Source organism: Phlebotomus papatasi, chromosome 2, assembly GCF_024763615.1.
Source record: "Phlebotomus papatasi isolate M1 chromosome 2, Ppap_2.1, whole genome shotgun sequence".
NCBI lineage: Eukaryota > Metazoa > Arthropoda > Insecta > Diptera > Psychodidae > Phlebotomus > Phlebotomus papatasi.
The window spans coordinates 62126587-62145474 of NC_077223.1; the positions used below are offsets into that span (position 1 = coordinate 62126587).

The following is an 18888-nucleotide window of genomic DNA, read 5'->3' on the forward strand; positions in this document are numbered from 1 at the left end:
CTGAAGAGAATTACATGAGTTTGCTCCTTGACTCTTCTAGAATGTCACTGTTTTGTGAAAATTCTTTAGATATAATTTGAAAACTTCTTAAATATAAGAAAGGTACGCGAGCGTAAAATGATTCTATTGGAAACATATTAATTTAAATGGAGACAAGCGAAAGTTTCTAATTGGAGACAGTTTAAGTGAAACCGCGATGAAAGGCTTCCAAAACCTTGTTGACTTGTTCCTGAGTGCAGGATTTTTTCTTATTCCTGGTCTTTTCTCGTTTCCCATCTAAAACAATAAGAAAATCTCTACAAAAAAATCATATTTCCGGGGTTTCCTATTGAAGCATTTGCAGACACTTAAAAAAAAACATTTTGTTCACGAAATAGATAATTATTTCACTTGAAATCTTCACGTACCGTTAAAAATAAAGATTAGCACTTAATTTAACTAAAATTAACCAGATATATGACATAAATATTAAACGACACGAATAAACAACAGTCACCTCATTGTGTTTTTCATTAGAAAACATGGTCGATCGATGAAAAGTTTGATGGTGAAAAGGTACACTTTTAATTTTTCTAAGAAATTAACAAATTAAAATTTCTGAATATGACTGGATTTTTGCTTTATTTGGAGCAAAATTAACTAAATAATGAAACTGTAGTATATAAAATATATAAATATAAAAATTTAGTACTGTATTTATCATGAAAAGAATGACGTTTCCATTTGGAGTAGCGAAAAATTTCCATTTGGAGCAGGTTTTGAATTAGCTTAATTTAGCCTAATTGAGGTAAAAGATTCGACTCTGCTCTTGAGTTATATTTCATCTAATGTATTGGACACTTCTACTGCTTATAGGGGTTTCATACTTAAGGTTTAACCATATGGTTTTACTTTATAAAATTTCTTATCAATCTAGTTATTTTGGAAGATTTTAACTTAGGATTGGGTAATTAAAGGCAAATAATTTATTAGATTCTGAAGTATCAGTTAGGTTACTATTAATAATTTTGAGATCTTAGGGAACTGTGTTAGACCTCTAGTCTTAAGACAGCTTTAAGCCTAGAGACGGCTTAACGTTATTGTAATCAAAATAATAATTAGACTACATTCCCATTACTTTCTCACAAAATTCGTCTCTCGGCTTAAGTCGTAAGTGTGTCTAGCGAATAGGCCGGGAGTTCGAATATTTTGCAAAGTTTGGATTCTTTGCCACCCATTTACGTATCTTATGGATTTGTCAATAGTGTCGCCATCTATAAATCATTCTTTCGACTTTTTGAATTTATTTAATTTAAATTTATGAACTTTGCATGACTGTTGAATTATTAGTTGCCGGTTCAGTCTACTTTCCGGAATTTTTCCAGGAATGGAATATGTAATGATGATGAATGAAAGATTAAGGATAGAATATCCTCTGCAAATTCAGGAACACAAGGATTTTAATACCATAGCATCATGATCTAATCTGTTACCCTTTCATGTTTGCTTTACTAACTGTATCCTCTCTCTCTGTTCCTCTTTCTATCTGTCTCTCATTCCCTATATCACCAAGAAAGTCTTTTCTGTGCCTTTTTGCGGTGTTCGCGAGTATTTCGCTGACTCTTACATAATCCAACGCTTACAATAGCGAATGAATTTGAAGCCACACACCAGAGTTTTCAGCAGAATTTGCACATGAAGCACCACAGATTTATTTACTCACGACAATAGTGAGAGTTTCCTCTCCGTGACACTTTCGCTGGAAATTTCGAGTATGTTTCATTAATCTCGCAAACAGAAATGCGACACAAATTGCGCCAGTCGAGCCTGTCCCAGAAAAAAAAATAACCCATTATCAGTTGAATGTTGTGCTTTTTGGGGCCCAAAACTCCGCATGATGTTTGCCCCACAAACAATCGCCCACAAACGCCATAACAATATAAGTTTCGAGGGAGATAAGGGGCCAAAAAAGTTTTTCTGTGTGGTAATCATATTTAGCAATCACTAATTAATATTTCTTTTTATCTCGGGACAAACACAAATTTTCGTGGAATATGCGCGAAGGTGGATTGTTTTTCAGCATGAAAATCGTGAAAATCAAACATCAAAAAGTTAATTAATTATATTTGCGAGAGTCAGTGCTTTTTGGGGGTGATATGGTGAAAGCTGATGGAGCTTTTTTCCTGAGAATATAGAAATTTTCGGGTAGAGATAAGATCATCTCTTTAATTGAACACTCAACCAATAAATCATCTAAATTTGTGAACAAAATTTTTCACCAATGTCATTGTACAAAGAGTCAGTGAATTTTGCAACAAAAAAAGTCTTATAAAAGAATGGACTTTGATGGAAAAGCTCAAAATATAGCCTAGAGAACAATTGGGTTAATGGAGTATTTTAATTGATTTTTCCAAAAATAGAAGTGTCAACTGATAATGTCACTTTGGAATAAATACACTTACTCTGCAAAATTTTCCATTCTACTGGATAAATGTTGTACATGACACTCCAAAAATTAGTTTGATAAATTTTGCGAAAGTAATTTGAGTGACTATAGACCAAACGGGTATAGACGAAACTGTCAAATTTGACAGGTAATGCATGATACGATCATTTAGTTAAACATCGTTTCTATTCGGCGGCTTTCGTGACAACAGTAAACGTTACAGACTAATTTTCAAAAGTGCATGCCTCGATGAAAAACAGACTCTCGACCATGTGAGTATCAAAAAGGAGGACAATTGATCATGGAAGGGTGTCTGTTTCATCTCAAAACCACGAGAAACACTTGAGAAAACCATTAATTTGACTCACTCTCTCTATTAATTACAGAGTTGAGATACTGAAATGTGCACTTGCACATCCCACTGTCCTCCACATCCCCAATTTACTCATATATTTACATCATTTGCGTTATGAGGTCATTTTCTACTTCCATGAATAAATTCCAATATCCCTGATTTTCTTCTTCATTCAATTGTAAAATTTAACTTTTCATCATGAATTTTTGCCATTTCACAATCTTATGACATTGTATTGTGAACTTCAGTTGATAGAGGAGAAAAAAGGCTTTTGTTGGTAGTACTGTGATAAAATTATGGTTTTTCTTCGTCTTCTCGGAAATTGAGTCATAGTCGAAAGGTTTCTTGGACATTGTGAAATACACTTTATATCACAATCAAAAGAATAAAACCATATATCAAAATGATGTGGTTTTTTATTCAATTTTGAATATAACTTATTTCTCATTCTTTAGCTCTTTTGCTATTTAAGAATATAAAAGAGAGTAAGAAAGTTTCTTCAGCTTCTTGAAAGGATTTGCTAAAGGGTTTTATGAAGTGTTTTAACCTAACTAAGTTCAGCTAGTTTCTCTGAGGTATTGGCTATTTGTACTTCTGTATTTTGCATTATAATTTATCAATTATTATTATTATTTTTATATTTTTGGAAGGCATGAAGGCATGAATGCCTGTGACTGCCCTTCTGTTGCCTACCCTAGATCCGATAGAATCCTGTCACCCCTGTCATGATCTTCACAGTTACCTGCCGTGTTGTCGATTCAGAAAATTATTAGTTAATTAAGCACTTTCGAATGGTGCCCTGCATTGGTCAGAATTTTTGAAACTACATAGGGTAAGTGTGCTAAATTCCGGCCAGCTTGCAATTTCGGCCACATTCCATGAATTTTCAGTTTTTGCATACTCTGCAGTTTATACTATGCAAAAAATAATACAAAATGTCGCATCGACGAACAAGATGATTTGAAAAAGACATTGGTGGAATTCCGTAAGGACAAGGAACTACAAGAATGAAGGTGGCCGGAATAGGCCACCAATGCTATGTCTACATTTTTATTCATTTTAAAATGTACTAAAAATGATTTTTAGAGAAAAAATCCCCATTGTCAGTTTGCTATCAGTCTGAAGCTCAAACAGTAACACATATCGACTTCTGGTTTCTAATGACCCCTCATAAAAAAAATTACCTCCAAATGTTTTTTTCTTCCCTCTCCTTCCCGTTCAAAACTATGTTTTATTGAGCTTTTTTAATACTAGCTCTAGCTTTTGCAATATTTTTAGGATACCTACGTTTTGGAGGTAGGTCAAGCGAACGCTTCGTCCATAGACACCTCTTACCGAAAAAAATAGCAATTTTGAATTTTTCGTGGTCAATATTCAACCAGGAGAACTTATTTTATAACCGATTTTGGCTGCATCTATTACAATTACTAAAGAATTAGGTAAATACCAGTAATAATTTATTTTCTTCCTATATTTTTTTTTATTTGTTGTTTTCTTCTTTCGGACTAGAGCTAAACGGTCTGAGATATTGATTTACGGTTTTCCGTGACCCCCATAGGAGGGGACACTGCAGTAGTAAACATAGGGTAGTTATTTTTTTCCACCCTGCCCTTTGGCCCTTACCTTTCAAGTATATTGGGCCGTTAGAGTAGTTATAAACCCTGCGATTTTTTTATTTAGATATTAGACTTCAGAGAACGAGACGCATATGAATTCATTGATACTACAGGAACCTTATACACTGAACAATTGGTCAAGACAAGATCAAGTAGTTCTCTCATAAAAATCTGTGTTTACAGCTATCCCATGTTTAGAACTGCCCCAGATTCCCCTAAGTGGATATTACGGATGTTATCTAGGGACATTTTCTTATTCCTCTAAAATTCCTAACATCATAATCGAAATCATGTTTTTTCGGTTTATTTCGAAGGCAAATATGCAATTACTTCTTTTATTTGATTTAGGAAATGTAATCTACAGAATACTTAAACCTTTCAAGACGATTGGAATACCAGTGCGCCAAAAACAACAGTTTTCCTACTATCATTTAAAGTTATATTAAGTTAAGCAAATGTTTCATCCACATATGTCAATGATTTCAATTGTTTTCGTTAAATTTAGGGTAAGTGTGCCAAATTCCAAATTCCGGCCAGCTTGCAATTTCGGCCATATTTTTTATTCCTCGAATTTCCATGAATGTTTAGTTTTTGCATATTCTTGAGATTGTACAATGCAAAAAAATAACAAAAAATGTCGCTTCGACGAGCAAGATGATCTGAAAAAGACATTGAAAGAATTCTGGAAGGGCAAGGAACTATGAGAATGAAGGTGGCCGAAATAGGCCACCAATTCTATGTCTACCTTTTTATTCATTTTAAAATGTATTTAGAATGATTTTAGAGAAAATAAAGATGATAAACTGTCTGCAAGGTTCCAAGAAACACTCCTTAAGAAAAAGTAATAAAAAAATTCAATTTTTATTAAAAATATTACATTTCAAACTTGAGACTTTGTCGCTTGCATGCAACTATGCAGAAATTTTGGCACACTTACCCTAAGTCCTCTTCAAAAAATCAAAAACTCTGTGAAAAGATAATTTACTGAGAGTTCTATCCCAAGAAAGAAATTCCTATCTTACAGTAATCCTGTATCTTTTGAATTTTTTTATTATTCAAAGGCAGAGTAATTTTTCATCAGTGAATTTTTGGTTTTAATTTTCATTATTATATTTATTTTCGCACTTGAAAAAATTGTGGTGGTTATCATTTCATTTGAACATTACTGATCCAAATTCCTCAGTTTATTGACATTGCGCGGAAAATAAGGATTAATGTAACACAAAGCATTGTGCGATGCCTATTACTCTGCTTGCATTAAATCTTCAAAGACAAAGCTACAAATTTGCATGAAATTTTCATGAAATCCATTCTCCATGTCCAAATCATCAAAGACCTCTTCCTCCAATCGCATTCCTCAGGAGAGATTGCTCTATTTTTGCGTTATTGTGATCAGACAAAAAGGCTCGAGGGCAGAATGGTGGAAGATGAATATCGGACAAAGGAGAGTATCCGATGGCCTCCCAAGAGTCCGACCTTACGGAGGTGGACCATCAACCTCTCCATCGATTCTAATCGCGACCAAAAGCGTCGCTCAATTTTACAACTGAAGCGATTATTCGATCACAGGCCAAGAAAAACGACCAAGAACTCAACATTTTTGCGTGTTTCTCGAGATAAACGTCTCCAGTATCGCCCCAGGGATTCATACATTACATACCGTTTATTGTTGTAGGTCTCGTTACCATGAATAAATTGTCAGCGACGTTTATTTTTTTTTTTTGCCCCAAACCAGCTGTACCTTTTTCCTCAACTATGCATCACCTTCTTGTCTTTATCTCCTCACCTGAGAAACTTAGGTCGAAGCATATTGTTTCCCTCATGTCGTGTCGCCTGATAAAGCCAATAAATTTATCAATGTGGAGAAAAATGGCCCAAGAGCCAAAAAGACACGACAATCGACATGAAAACAACCGTTTTGGTGATACATCTTGTAGCTTTTCTCAACAGCCTGATCACTTTCGTGGGTGTTTTGGACTTTTCTCAATGAATTCTAACTCGCTTTCACTATCTTTATGGCTCGGTGTTCAGAGGTTTTAAATCACCGTGGTTTTGAGCTAAAGGCTTTCAAGAGGGGTATTTAAAAATATCAGCGGAAGAAAACATGAAATACTTAAATTGTTTTTTTTATTAGGTATTCCATATAGCTGTTAGAATCTCATTAATTCATTTAAAGGATGTAAATTTATAAGAAGTTTATGCTTTATAATTTATTCGTACATCAGTCTGGGCAAAAGAATCAACATATTGTCTAAATTTATTTGTTTGTTTTCCCTGTAAATTTCTTAATTTGCCTATTGTTCTAATTTTAAACAAAAGTCTAATGGCTCTGGCACACCTTTTAGATCAGGAACATTTCATTAAAAAAAAATTCACACTACTTTCTTTCTCAAACTTTTGGCATGTGTCTGCATTGAAAATCTTCAACAGATAATCTGAAAATAATAAAAAACGCAGGACGAGTCTTCTAAATTATTTTTATGGTTTTGGAAGGGTAGGGGAGGTATGGGAAAAAATTAAGTTAAATGATGCGAAATTGGAGGGACCACTTGATTACTCTAAGTTCCTATCTCTTACCGTTTGGTCTCTGTCTCTGTTAATGCAGTGAAATAAAAATAATTAGATATAAGAACTGAGTAAAGAAATTAGTGTAAAACGGTCTTCCGACTAGATTTTTAGCTCAGTCCCCTGAAAGTTTCAAAATCTTAAACAGTAACAAATTTTGTTGGTTTTCCAGGATCTAATAGATCATTTCCCTTATTAATTTAATCCTAAGTTAAAATTATAACAAAAGCCTTGACTGATAAGCAATTAGGAAAATTAAGCCATAGGGCTAATCCTATAGGTCAATAGTCCGCATAAAGCGGACATCAGACTGAAGGTTTAGCCCAGTTCCCGAAGGTTTCAAAATCTTAAATAGCATCCAATTTTACTGATTTTTTTAGAATCTTCAAGATTTTAGCACGCTCAGAATAATTTTCAAATTATGATTTTTTATGAATAGGTTAATCGCCAGTATATCCATCATATATCCTTACATCTTAAAAATAATACGAATAATTCAACAGAAAATTTGGATAGTTTTTTAAATCAACGACTTATTCTCAAAGGATTTAAGGATTACTTCACTATTTTTAGATACTTTTACTACTAGGAATGTCCTGTATTTGAATTTGAGACGAATAGTTAAACTAATATACCAATTTTAGCTAAATCGAGTCATTTCACGAAGTATAAAAAACAAGCCTTACTTTAACGGTAATTAAATAGTAAACGATCTTAAATTTTTTCCATTCTATTTTCTATATTCTTAACTCTATCTGATATAAATTTGGTACCATTCTAACCAGTTGTTTCTAATGATATTAGAGATTGAAAATTGTCAAAATGAATTGAAATTAGGTCACTGTTCAGTGCTAATGACATCCGTTAATTCAATTCTTGATGAGCATTTTTCGTCAGGAATGTAAAGAATGTGCAATTCTGCAATGACGCATTACACAGAGTTCACCTTAGAAAATAAAAGGGCTTAAAATAATTTTGTATAAAATAGGGTAATTTTTCGTTAAAAAATAGATTTTCGATAGAGATTCCTGTTTTCCACTTCCAGCAGCACAAGAGAGATTGTTCCAGAGAAATCGTATTTCCCTCTTGGCCTAAGACCAGCGGCATCCTATTGCCTAAGGATTACCAACGCCCAATGGGCACCCTACTGCTAGGAAACAGCGGCTTCTTTTCAAGAAGCCTTAAGACCTAGAGCGGGATTTTGGGATACCGTTTTAAAGCAAATTTCTGTTGAGGAATTTGTTCTCCTGAAGCATTTGTTTGCCGTACTGCAGGGTTAAGAAATTTATTTTCTAACCTTGAATTGAAACTCTCTCGAGGAATTCCCAGGGGTAGCCTACACAAGGGAAGGGGCATTAGTGCCTTAAGCCCAGTAGTTCGAAAGAGCCGCTACTAGAGGCCATGAAAAACAGCTGAAAGTCAGTCAAAACAGAGGACGAAATCCCCGGAATTTCTTGAAGATATCCCTACCAGAGCAAGGGAATAGTCTGACCGGATTCGGACTATCCTCTTCCCCTAGCTTCAGCTTTTCAGGTGTATGGAGCCGATTCAGGAATCTAATGAATTATTTTCCCTAAATATAAAAATTATATGTCAATTTTTTACCAAAAACTTGTTGAAAAAAATTAAAAACGTTATGCCCTAGACACTTACGACTTAAGCCGAGAGACGACTTAGTGGAAAATTATCGAAATGTAGTTTAATCATTATTTCGAATATAATTACGCTAAACCGTCTCTTGGCTAATCCTCAGGTCTATCGAGGCCCTTAAACCATATGGCTAAGCCTTAGGTCTGAAACCCATATAATTTGATTGAGCCCGTATAAAGAGGTCTTTAAGATTTAAAATTCAGTAATGGCTCAACTTCTATGATTTCTTATCAGGTAAGCTTTTTAACTCTGACATAGGATAGAATATTCAAGAAGCAAATGGTCCTATAATGATTTCGAGACCTTTAAGAACTAGGATTACCGTTCAATCTGAATATCGTATTAAGGTTTACCTCTTGTTCGTTTCTTAATGGATTTTTTTTTTCTCTAAATTTTCAGATTTTGAAAAATCACTTCAATTGGTTGTTGTTTAGAAATTTGAGATCTTTAGCAACTAGAGTAGGTCTCTGACCTAAAGATTGGTTAATGATCCATTTAGATCAGAATAGAAAATTCCAACAGTATTCTTAATTTCTCAAAGCTCCTTATTTAGATCTAAATTTATACGTTGTGGGTTTCAGATAAATAATTTCGAAATATAACCCTTAAGGCCTTTTTGCGAGTTGATGTAATCAAACGTGCCCTTCGATTCCTATAACACCTCTTGGGAATCTCTTAAATTAACTTCCGAGCTAGAGTAAATAAATCAATGGACTGTCGAAAAACAACTCTTCTTGCCGATTCATCAGCCTCCAACCATCAGTAATTCGTCAGAATCCAATAAGCATCGTTCTTGAGCCATTAGTACTGGGTGTCTTTGCAGCATGGGGCGTCGCTTTACGACGTCACCGTGAGTTTGTTGAGCTCAAAATATCATTTTTGATTATTCAAACATATGGGATGTTGAACAGATGTTACTTCAGAGGAATTTTCACTTCAGAATAGTCCATGTACACTGTTGGTATGTTTGTGTGGTAAAACTTCTATGTGGACGAGAAGTCTTCTACCTGCTTCTCAGAAAAATTTAAAAATGTTGAGGAAATTGCGAAAATAAATCCGCAAATTCACTTTCGCTGTCGACAGTATTTCTATCGGCCTCAATAAACATTTTGCATCGCATTTGAATCAATTAAAATTCGCGCGAGATTCGCTCTATCGCAATTTATTAATAACATATTCCCCTTAAAAGTCACAATGAATATCAATTTTGAGTGGTTTTTTTTTTGGTCATCTCTCGTTCATCTGCGTCTCATTTGGCAGTTGGAGAAAGTGAGATGGGACGACTTTTTGGAGGCCTCAAAACGCAAAGGGAGATAAAAAGGCAATAAAATTTGGTGTCTGACGAGATTAATTATTATGAAATTGAACGTGCGGGCAAAGTTACAAAAAAAAGACCGAATGAAAATTCAAACAGGGTGTCTTTCAAAGTGTTTTTCACGCAAAAATAAACACATTTTCCTCAGGCTTTTTGGCAAGAGAATCAAGAATGAAGATCCCAAGTCACTCGTCGAGCACTTCTTTTGCGCAATTTAAACACCACGCGAATCAATCGCTGTTTATCGCTTCAATATCAATTAAAATCGAGTTGAGAGATAATTCTGCCCCACGGCTTCTTATCATGCCAGTGAACTTGAAAAAAATAATTTATATCTCCTCTCTCACTTGCTCTCAAAACTAATCTACCAGTTAAATCAAAACTTTAGTAAGTGGATCAATTGTTCTCGCAACAGTCTGCGGCATTTTATTTATTTGACAGAAATCTACCGAAAAGGTCACATTTTGACGCTCACCCGAGCAGATTCAACAGATAGACAATCTTAATTCATTCTCCATGTAAATTCAATTTAACTGATTTTCATCGTGATGATGGTCTTCTAATTTAATTAGAGAGTATATCGCGCTTGGATCGAGATATACAGATACATAATTTTTCGGGTAATGCCAGATACATATAAGTCTTCTATTCGAATGTCAGTGAGATTGCTTAAATAAATACTTCTTGTGCAATATAGCAAAGATCAGTGATTATTTTTTCACATCTTGGAGTATCAAATCTTTTACGAGAGTTAAGGGCTTCGCACAAATCTTAGCTGTTGTGAAATAAAAGCTTTACTTTACTCATTCTGTTACAATATAGATTAATAAGGAAGTTGTGCGAAATTTCGAATAGTTTGGAACACCGGACACTTATTTTGTTTTATAAAATTCCATAATTTTTCAGTTTTATATTTTTTTGTTCATTTTGTAGAGGTTGCACAATGCCAAAGACACAAAAGAGCATCATATTTTCAAACAAGATGCTGTGAAAGTCTCGGAAGAGTTTTAGGAGGGCAGGAAGTTTCAAAAAACTTTGTGTCCGATGTTGCATACAAACAACTAAAGCCATGCCTATACGTTTTTTAGCTTTATAACATATAAATATAAGTAACATAAAAAACAAACAACACTTTTGAGAAGGAAATAATAAAAAAATTTGTATTAGGATGCTGCAAACTTAAAACATGAGTAGTTAAATGCAAAGCGTGCGAAATTTGGCAGAGTTCCTTTAGTAATAATATTTAGGGTGAAAATGACATAGGGAAACTGTGTCAAATTTTGCATTATTAAGTTTGGATTATCGGACGCTTGGTGTATTTTTCCAAATTCCATAAATTTTTAAACAGAACCGAATAGGCAAGAAACATTTATTTTGTGTCAGATATTGCACACAGAACACTGTCTATGTTTATTTTAATTTCTTAACGTATTAAGAATTATTTTTACAGAAAATGAAGGTGATACAACTACTCTATAAAGGATCTAAACAATACTTCTGCAATTGAGGAAACAACAAATTTCAATTTGTAATAAAATACGACACTTCGAACTCAGAGCATTGGCTTTTATTTATAACGTCCTAAAAACTGTCACGGTAAAACGATCAATAAAATTTTTATTGAACACTAAATAACAGGAAATTGACCGGAATCATTTTAAATACCGTAGAATTATCAAGATGGTTCATAACTTCTGAATTTTTTCATTTATTAATATTTTACCGTTTTTGTGCATTAAAAATATAAGTTTTTTTTTTACTTAATTAAATTTCGAATATAACGTTAATGATTCTTGAGTCGATTTATGGTAGATAGGTTCTTCAATTCGGAAACCCCAGGTTGCTATCAGCAAACGTTTGACCTTCGGCACTGGTAGAGGCCGGACAGATAGATGTAGGGGGAAGTACTCTCGCTTCGAACGTTCATGCCTTCGAATAATGTAAATTTTCTTTCAGTTTTCCCAAGAGACTTATACATTTCTATTAACCATTAGATGGCTTATCATCAATTGTTGATAATTCCGTGATAATTTAGTGTAAATCTCTTACGAAAAACTAAAGAAATTCACATTATTCGAAGGCATGGACGTTCGAAAGGAGAGCACTTTCCCCTATAATAATTGAGCATACTTTTGAACTTATTTCACAATTGAGTTACAACCACAAGCTAAGTTCTAAAGTATTTTTTGACTTGAAATTTAAATCAATAATACGCAATTACAGTTTTGCTATATCGGCTGGAGGCTGGATATCAATACTTATACGGCGATAGACACAAAATTAAAAATACATTTAAAAAATACGAAATATTGTTGATTAAACAAATTATCTTAACTTTCCATCCTGTTGTTTGTAATCTTTTCTTAAATTTTATAGCATTTACGAATGTCTTTCACCGATCCTATCTACCATATCCGATCATTGAAGATCATCCTTAAGTACTAGAATTAAAGAAAAACTTATTAACAGTAAGGGGAAAATCACTACCAGAGAAAAAATCAACAGGATCTTAGACACAGTTCGATTTGTCTTCAAGATATTTCAAAATTTCAATCAAAAGCTTAATTTTTAATTATTGATATCTTGTCCTGGAGAAACTTAATGTCTTTATAAGTTCATTTATAGCACTTCTTGAAATTTGATATGAATCTTAGTCCAAATTTTACATTTATTAGTTTTAAAGATCTACTAAAAAGTCATTAGAAAATATTTAGAATTTATACAAAATATAAGATTTTATTTTTAAATTATTATAATTAAAATCGTAATAGAGATTTGAAACATCACAAGACCTGAACTTCATATCTGACAAATTTTTAATTCAAGGAAATTTCAAATTTTCAAATCGGAAAAGATCTCCTTCAGGTTGACTTATCACTTCAATAGTTATTTAGAGTTACCTCACAAAATTTTTATCGTTCGCCATCAAAGTCGACAAATACTATCTACAACAATTACTCAGTCTAGCAACTAACATACGGAAAAACACGGAATCGAAGGTGAATCGATGTCTACAATCAATTGAAGCGTCTTTCACTGGAATGTCACCTAATGAGAAATAAATCTAAAATCAATAGAATTCATTTAAGAGCCAATTGCCATCAATATGTGAGGCATTAGACAAACTAAAGATGAAAATTGCCTACAACGTGCAATTAGCTAGTTGATTCAAATAGCACGAAAAAAAATCTCCATTAATTTATGCCCTCATTTGAATATTTTATTAATTGAATTTCAATCTATTAGTAATCGATATATTGCAGCTTAATTGAACCACTCTGCCACATAAATTATGCTAGAAAATTGAGCTAATACTTTGATATACGTCTCTCCTAGAATTTGCTAAAGATTTTTCTCTTTACGACAGTTGTCGTGATAGTTTTTTTTGCGCCGTGTATTTACCGAAATATTCCGTAAAAAATACAAACATTTTTTTTCTTCTATCAGTACATAAATTCCAAAATAAATAGAATTTTTGTGGGACGCGCTATGTGCTAGAGGATACCAATACATGCTATAGGTTCATATGTACGCGATAGAGGAGATAATAAACTCGTAATTTTTGTACAATATTTGCCACAACACGGTTTGTAGTGGTTAATTTGCAATCTCCGTGTAATTTGAGATCTCTAGCATATTCTCTTGGCATGTTTGAGGCTTTTTTTTTCAGCAAAAGTTGTTCATGAAAACATAAGAGACGGATCGTGGAAAGTTTGATTGGATTTCTAATAGTGATTTTGATAGATAGTTTTTGGCAAATATTTCCTGATTTTCTAATTTTCCAGGTGAGCAAACATTTTAAATTAAAACTTCAAAGGTGCTTTGATAAGAGTATAGAGGAACGTTAGTCATTGGTTTCAATATAGGAGGTACTACAAGAACTCTTGACAAAGATTTGACGTCACTTTGCTAAATATTTGCATTGTAGGTAAAATGATAGATAAGACTATAAAGTAGATTCTGAGTCCACTTAAATCAAATTAGTTTTTAAAGAGAATTCCAGAGAATAACATTTTTTTCATAGAATATAAAGAGATAGTTAGAGTGAGACGAATTAAGAAAAAAATGTGAAATATAAATTTAGTAAGGGAAGGCTTTTAGGTTTCGCACACACTCTGGCTTCGAACACTTCATATTTCTCCTACATTCCTTTAAAGAATCTGACCTATTTTTTTGGGAAAACTGTAACTTGAGACTGGCTATTAAAATCATTAAAATTAATTGTTATTAGATCTACTATTGCTATGAAGTGAAAAAATGCAGAAATCTTCATTGGAAAATTAAATTTTCTTTTTATAAAAAAGTTTTATAAGAAATATTTTTGCATTCTAAATTTCAATGAATATTTAAAGTTTTAATATTATGAATAAGCAATCCTAAATTATTCGTTTTATATTTGCAATTCTTAAAATATCTTTCCAAATGTTTGCGCTATGCTTTGACTGTTCTAATATTATGCAGTTTCAAACTCATTAAGTGCATTACAGAAATAGTATGTGAGATTGTTAAGAATCTCACCTAATATATGGAACTAAAAAGATTTTTTTTTTAATTTCAATGAAAATAATTTTAAAATGATGAGATCAAAAGTGTATTTGAAATGTTTTAATTAGGCAATTTTTCAACAAGTCCTACAAATATTTTGTTTTAGAAATAAAATGTAAGAAGGCGGTTATGTGGCTGTCCGGACGTACATTTTTTTTTGGTTTAGATTGGTTTAGTTTAGACTCAAATGTAATCCTATTTTAGATTATAAAACCTTTCAATTTTACGTCAGCAGAAGGGGAAAGCGTTATATATTCGAACGAGTCAAGCTTCGAACAACTCCTTTTTTTTTAATGATGTTTGTAATAAATGTGACCCATTAATATAGTCTAAAGGGGGGTGGGGTAATGCGACACTTAACCACTTCCCCTCTATCCCTATGTTCACCACCACGCCCCTGGCAAGTTGCCTGAAATTTGAAGCTACTTTCTCATATTTCGATTTAAATTTATATGGGAATTTTTTTGCACTCGCGGCCGTTGCGCTAAATATCTAAAAAGTGAGAAGTTTTTTCCGTATTATAAGATACCTTTCCGTATGGAGGGATAAATATATTAAATTTTTGTTTAAATACATTTTTTCCTCGGAGCACTGTGACCAGAGTCCGAGATCAATTTAGGAAGTTGGCTTCAAATAGCTCCATATAAAAAAATCAACTTGACACATGCTTGTTCACCACCAACAGGGCTAAATGCCTTGTAGGCCCCGGTACACTCAGGTGCGAGTGGTAGGAAATTGGGTAACCAAGCCCAGTAGGAAGTCACGAACCTGAGGCTACGAAACAAGGCATCTAGTCTTTCTAGAGAAGGTTGAGTGAGGGGCTAAAAACCCTTCCCGAAAAAACAAGATTCTTATGAAAACTCGCAAAAAGCCTCCGATAGGACGGACTTTTCGATAGCGACCTGCTACATTTCTGGAGCGAGCTGACGGAGAGTAACCAGGACTGGAGGAGGTTAGTGCGAGAGGTCCGGTCCCTCAAAGGGACATAGCAGCCACATAAGAAAGTAAGTAAGTAGGAGGAAAGCACACTACATTCTAACGAATCAAGCTTCACTGAGAGAAATCCGAAAAAGTTAAAATAACATTCCGGAAATGTTAATTTTACCCTGCAGTATTGATCCGAAAACGGTGTAAATATTACCCTTTTTAGGTGTATTATGGGTTAAAGTTACCCTTTTTTCATGTTAATTTTACCCTTAAAAAGGTGTAAAATTAACATTAAAAAATGTTGATATATTTTTACACCTAAAAAGTGTTAAAGTTATGACGAAAAAAAGTTAATCGCACCCTCTTTTTTTCTCAGTGTTCGAACAACTCTTTTTCCAAATATGTTTTTAATGAATTTAATCCATTAATACTATATTTTAATAAAATAAATTAAATTAATTAGAAACTTAGAAAAAAATGAACTGTCCGAAGCTTGAGTCGTCCGAAGATAGCTCGCTTTCCATAATTTCATATTTTTTAGTACAAAATTTAAGGTATTTTTTGAATGAATTAGGGAAATGTAACAAAAAACAAAATTCGCATCGTTTTAACATTGAGAAAAAAACGGGTTTGCGATTAACGATTTTTCCTCATAACTTTAACACGTTTTAGGTATAAAAATATATCAACATATTTTAATGTTAATTTTACACCATTTTGAAGATAAAATTAACATGAAAAAGGGTAACTTTAACCCCTAATACACATAAAAAGCATAATATTTACACCGATTTCGGATCAACACTGCAGGTTAAAATAAACATTTCCGGAATGTTATTTTAACTTTTTCGGATTTCTCTCAGTCAGTGAAGGTTCAGTGTGTGCGAGCGATACCTACATTCTTTTATATCGGTATGATTTTTGTTTTTTTTTTTAAATTATTATTTAATAGCAGACGTACTGGATAGCAGAAATTTTGGATAGTATTTTCACCAAGATATCAAGTCGGTCCGAAGAACGGTAAGATATCGTATCCTGGATCGAAACGTTTGTTGGCTAAAGTAGTCTTCAGACTACAGGTTTAGCGTAGTTCCCAAAGGTTCAAAATATTAAATATCAACCAATTTTATTGGCTTTTTCAGAATTTAATAAATCATTTTCCCTTAACTCTTTCGCGTCTTTAGGGTCATATATGACCCGGGGAAAAAAGTTTCTTTTTGGCTATTTACATTAATTGAAATCTAACTGGAGTCTTGAGAAAATGAGCCAAGAATCTTACATCCTTCTATTATGATGTCGTGCACGAACAGATAGATTTCAATTAATGTAAATACCCAAAAAAAAAACTTTTTTCCCCGAGTCATGACATTACCCTAAAGACGCGAAAGAGTTAATATCGAATCCTAAGTCAAAATTGTACGAAAATCCTTACTGATAAAGAATTAGAGAAGTAAAGCTACACGGCTAAACATTAAGTCTGAAGTTTGTATAACGAAGGATAATTTGAAGAATAGAAGTAAATGCAAAATTCCAACTTACGGGACCTAATTCTAGTAAGGGAAAGTACTCTCCCTTCGAACGTTCATGCCTTCGAATAAAGTAAATTTCTTTTATTTTTCTAAAGAGACTGACCCAAAATTATCACATAATTCTAAATAATTGATAGTAAGCTAACTAATACGTGCTTCAGACCTAAGGCTTAGCCATCTGGCTTAACTCCTCTAATTCCTTATCAAGCATGATTTTTTTTAGGAAATTGCTGTTTAGAATTGCATATTAAAGGCAAATTATTCAATAGATTTTGAAAAATCAATAAAATTGCTTGTTATTTAGATTTTGGAGACCTCCGGGAACTGGGCTAAACCTCCAGTTTGAAGCCGGCATAATGTTTAATAGAAATGTGTAAATCTCGTACGAAAAACAAAAGAAAATTCACATTATTCGAAGGCATGAACGTTCAAAGGGAGAGTACTTTCCCCTAGTAAATTAATATTTTTTTATTATATTCCACAATACTCAACATAAATCTTAAAATTTATAAAGGAATTAAATATATGACATTCTTAAAGTGCTAATCAGAATATTCTACTCAGGTTTTCAATCTTAATCCCAAATACTCAATGTTCCTATAATTGTTTCTTCTTTTACTCTGTTTCTCTTTTCTTCTTATTTCGTTGTTCAAAAGATGAGTATAGATATAAGGCTTTTCATTTATCTGTAGATTTTACCTGTTGAAGCATAACCTGCGGCTGCAAGTGCAAGAATCAGGAGAATAATGTTGAAATCCATGTCTTTTCCGCTACTTTCCACAATCACACACCTCTCACCCCAAAAACAAGAAAAAAAGATCAAACACCGTGAGAAACCGTTTGTACAACTATACTGAAAAAGGTCACCAAAAGTGCAATAGCACAAATCCTATATATTCACAGATGACACTCTGTGCACGCGACGGTAGGTCTTTCCCGCGCAAAGAACAGAATTCAATTAAACTGCTGCCTTTGCTCGAGGAGCAACAGCGTGGAACTGATCGTGAAAGACAGTGCGGTTGATTGGGAAAAAGGGCATTATGAGGCGAGACGAGTACACAATTTGTTCATTAAAAACACATAAATATTAATTTGGTCAATATTAGTCGCAATATTGTGCACTATTATCTGGTGAATTAGTGCGAAAGCCAGAGTCTCCCGATAGCTACGGCTTTTCAATCCTGGGATGACATCCAGTAAATTGCAGTGTGAGAACCACTCTTGCAAACCACTAAACAATTCACTCTCAGCAAATTGTGCTTTTCCTGTTGTCAACAACCACGGATTTTTGCGTGACTTTCGCAACAACGCCAATTTTGGCCAAAAATTTAACAAGGCAAAAAAGAAAACCAATAGATTCTGGGACAAACAATGGCCGCGAACTTGGCTTTTTGCACACACTCCAACAGGTCAGATGGGATTTCTTCTCAATTTACACCTTCTTGGGATCTTTTTTTTTCTCTTCTAAGTCAAGCCGATCGCGCAGATGGTGTACGTTTCCGATCACGATTTTCGAGCAACTGACACGACGAGACGGTTATGTTCGCGAGTGTCGTGAGTTGCCCCCACTTTCTGCCACTAAAAGCTATTCAGAGGTTGAAATGCGCTATACTTAACCACCTACAAGACACGCATACATAGATAGCAAATACAGCTAATGAGAGAGAATGTTAACCCATTATCGTATTGACAAAGTTTAGGCAAATCTTACGGTGCTATCGCATTAGGATTTTCACAATTTAATTTTAAATTGAACTCAGCAAATTGAGCATTAAAATTGCGAGAATCACTTGAAATTTTTCATAGCCAGGACACATTTTTGCGAGAAATCTTAGCAAATTTGCAGAAAGAAACAATAAAAAAGGGTGCCTATATCGCCTAAAATTAAAATTGTTGAGCAATTTTAACATTTTAATTTGCTGAATTGAAATTAATTTGAGCAACCACACTTGTGCTATTTT

The 18888-nt window shown here is 33.5% G+C and overlaps 1 protein-coding gene across 2 annotated transcripts in view; it reads right to left on the reverse strand.

Moving 5' to 3' along the window:
* Positions 1-18517, reverse strand: part of LOC129802008 (hemocytin) — a 103906-nt gene extending 85389 nt beyond the window's left edge. For both annotated transcript variants that reach the window (XM_055847540.1, XM_055847539.1), the window contains exon 1: positions 17627-18517. In XM_055847540.1, the coding sequence (XP_055703515.1) occupies positions 17627-17687 (61 nt within the window). In that variant the 5' untranslated portion in view covers positions 17688-18517. The remainder of the gene's footprint in view (positions 1-17626) is intronic.
* Between the last annotated feature and the right edge of the window lie 371 nt (positions 18518-18888).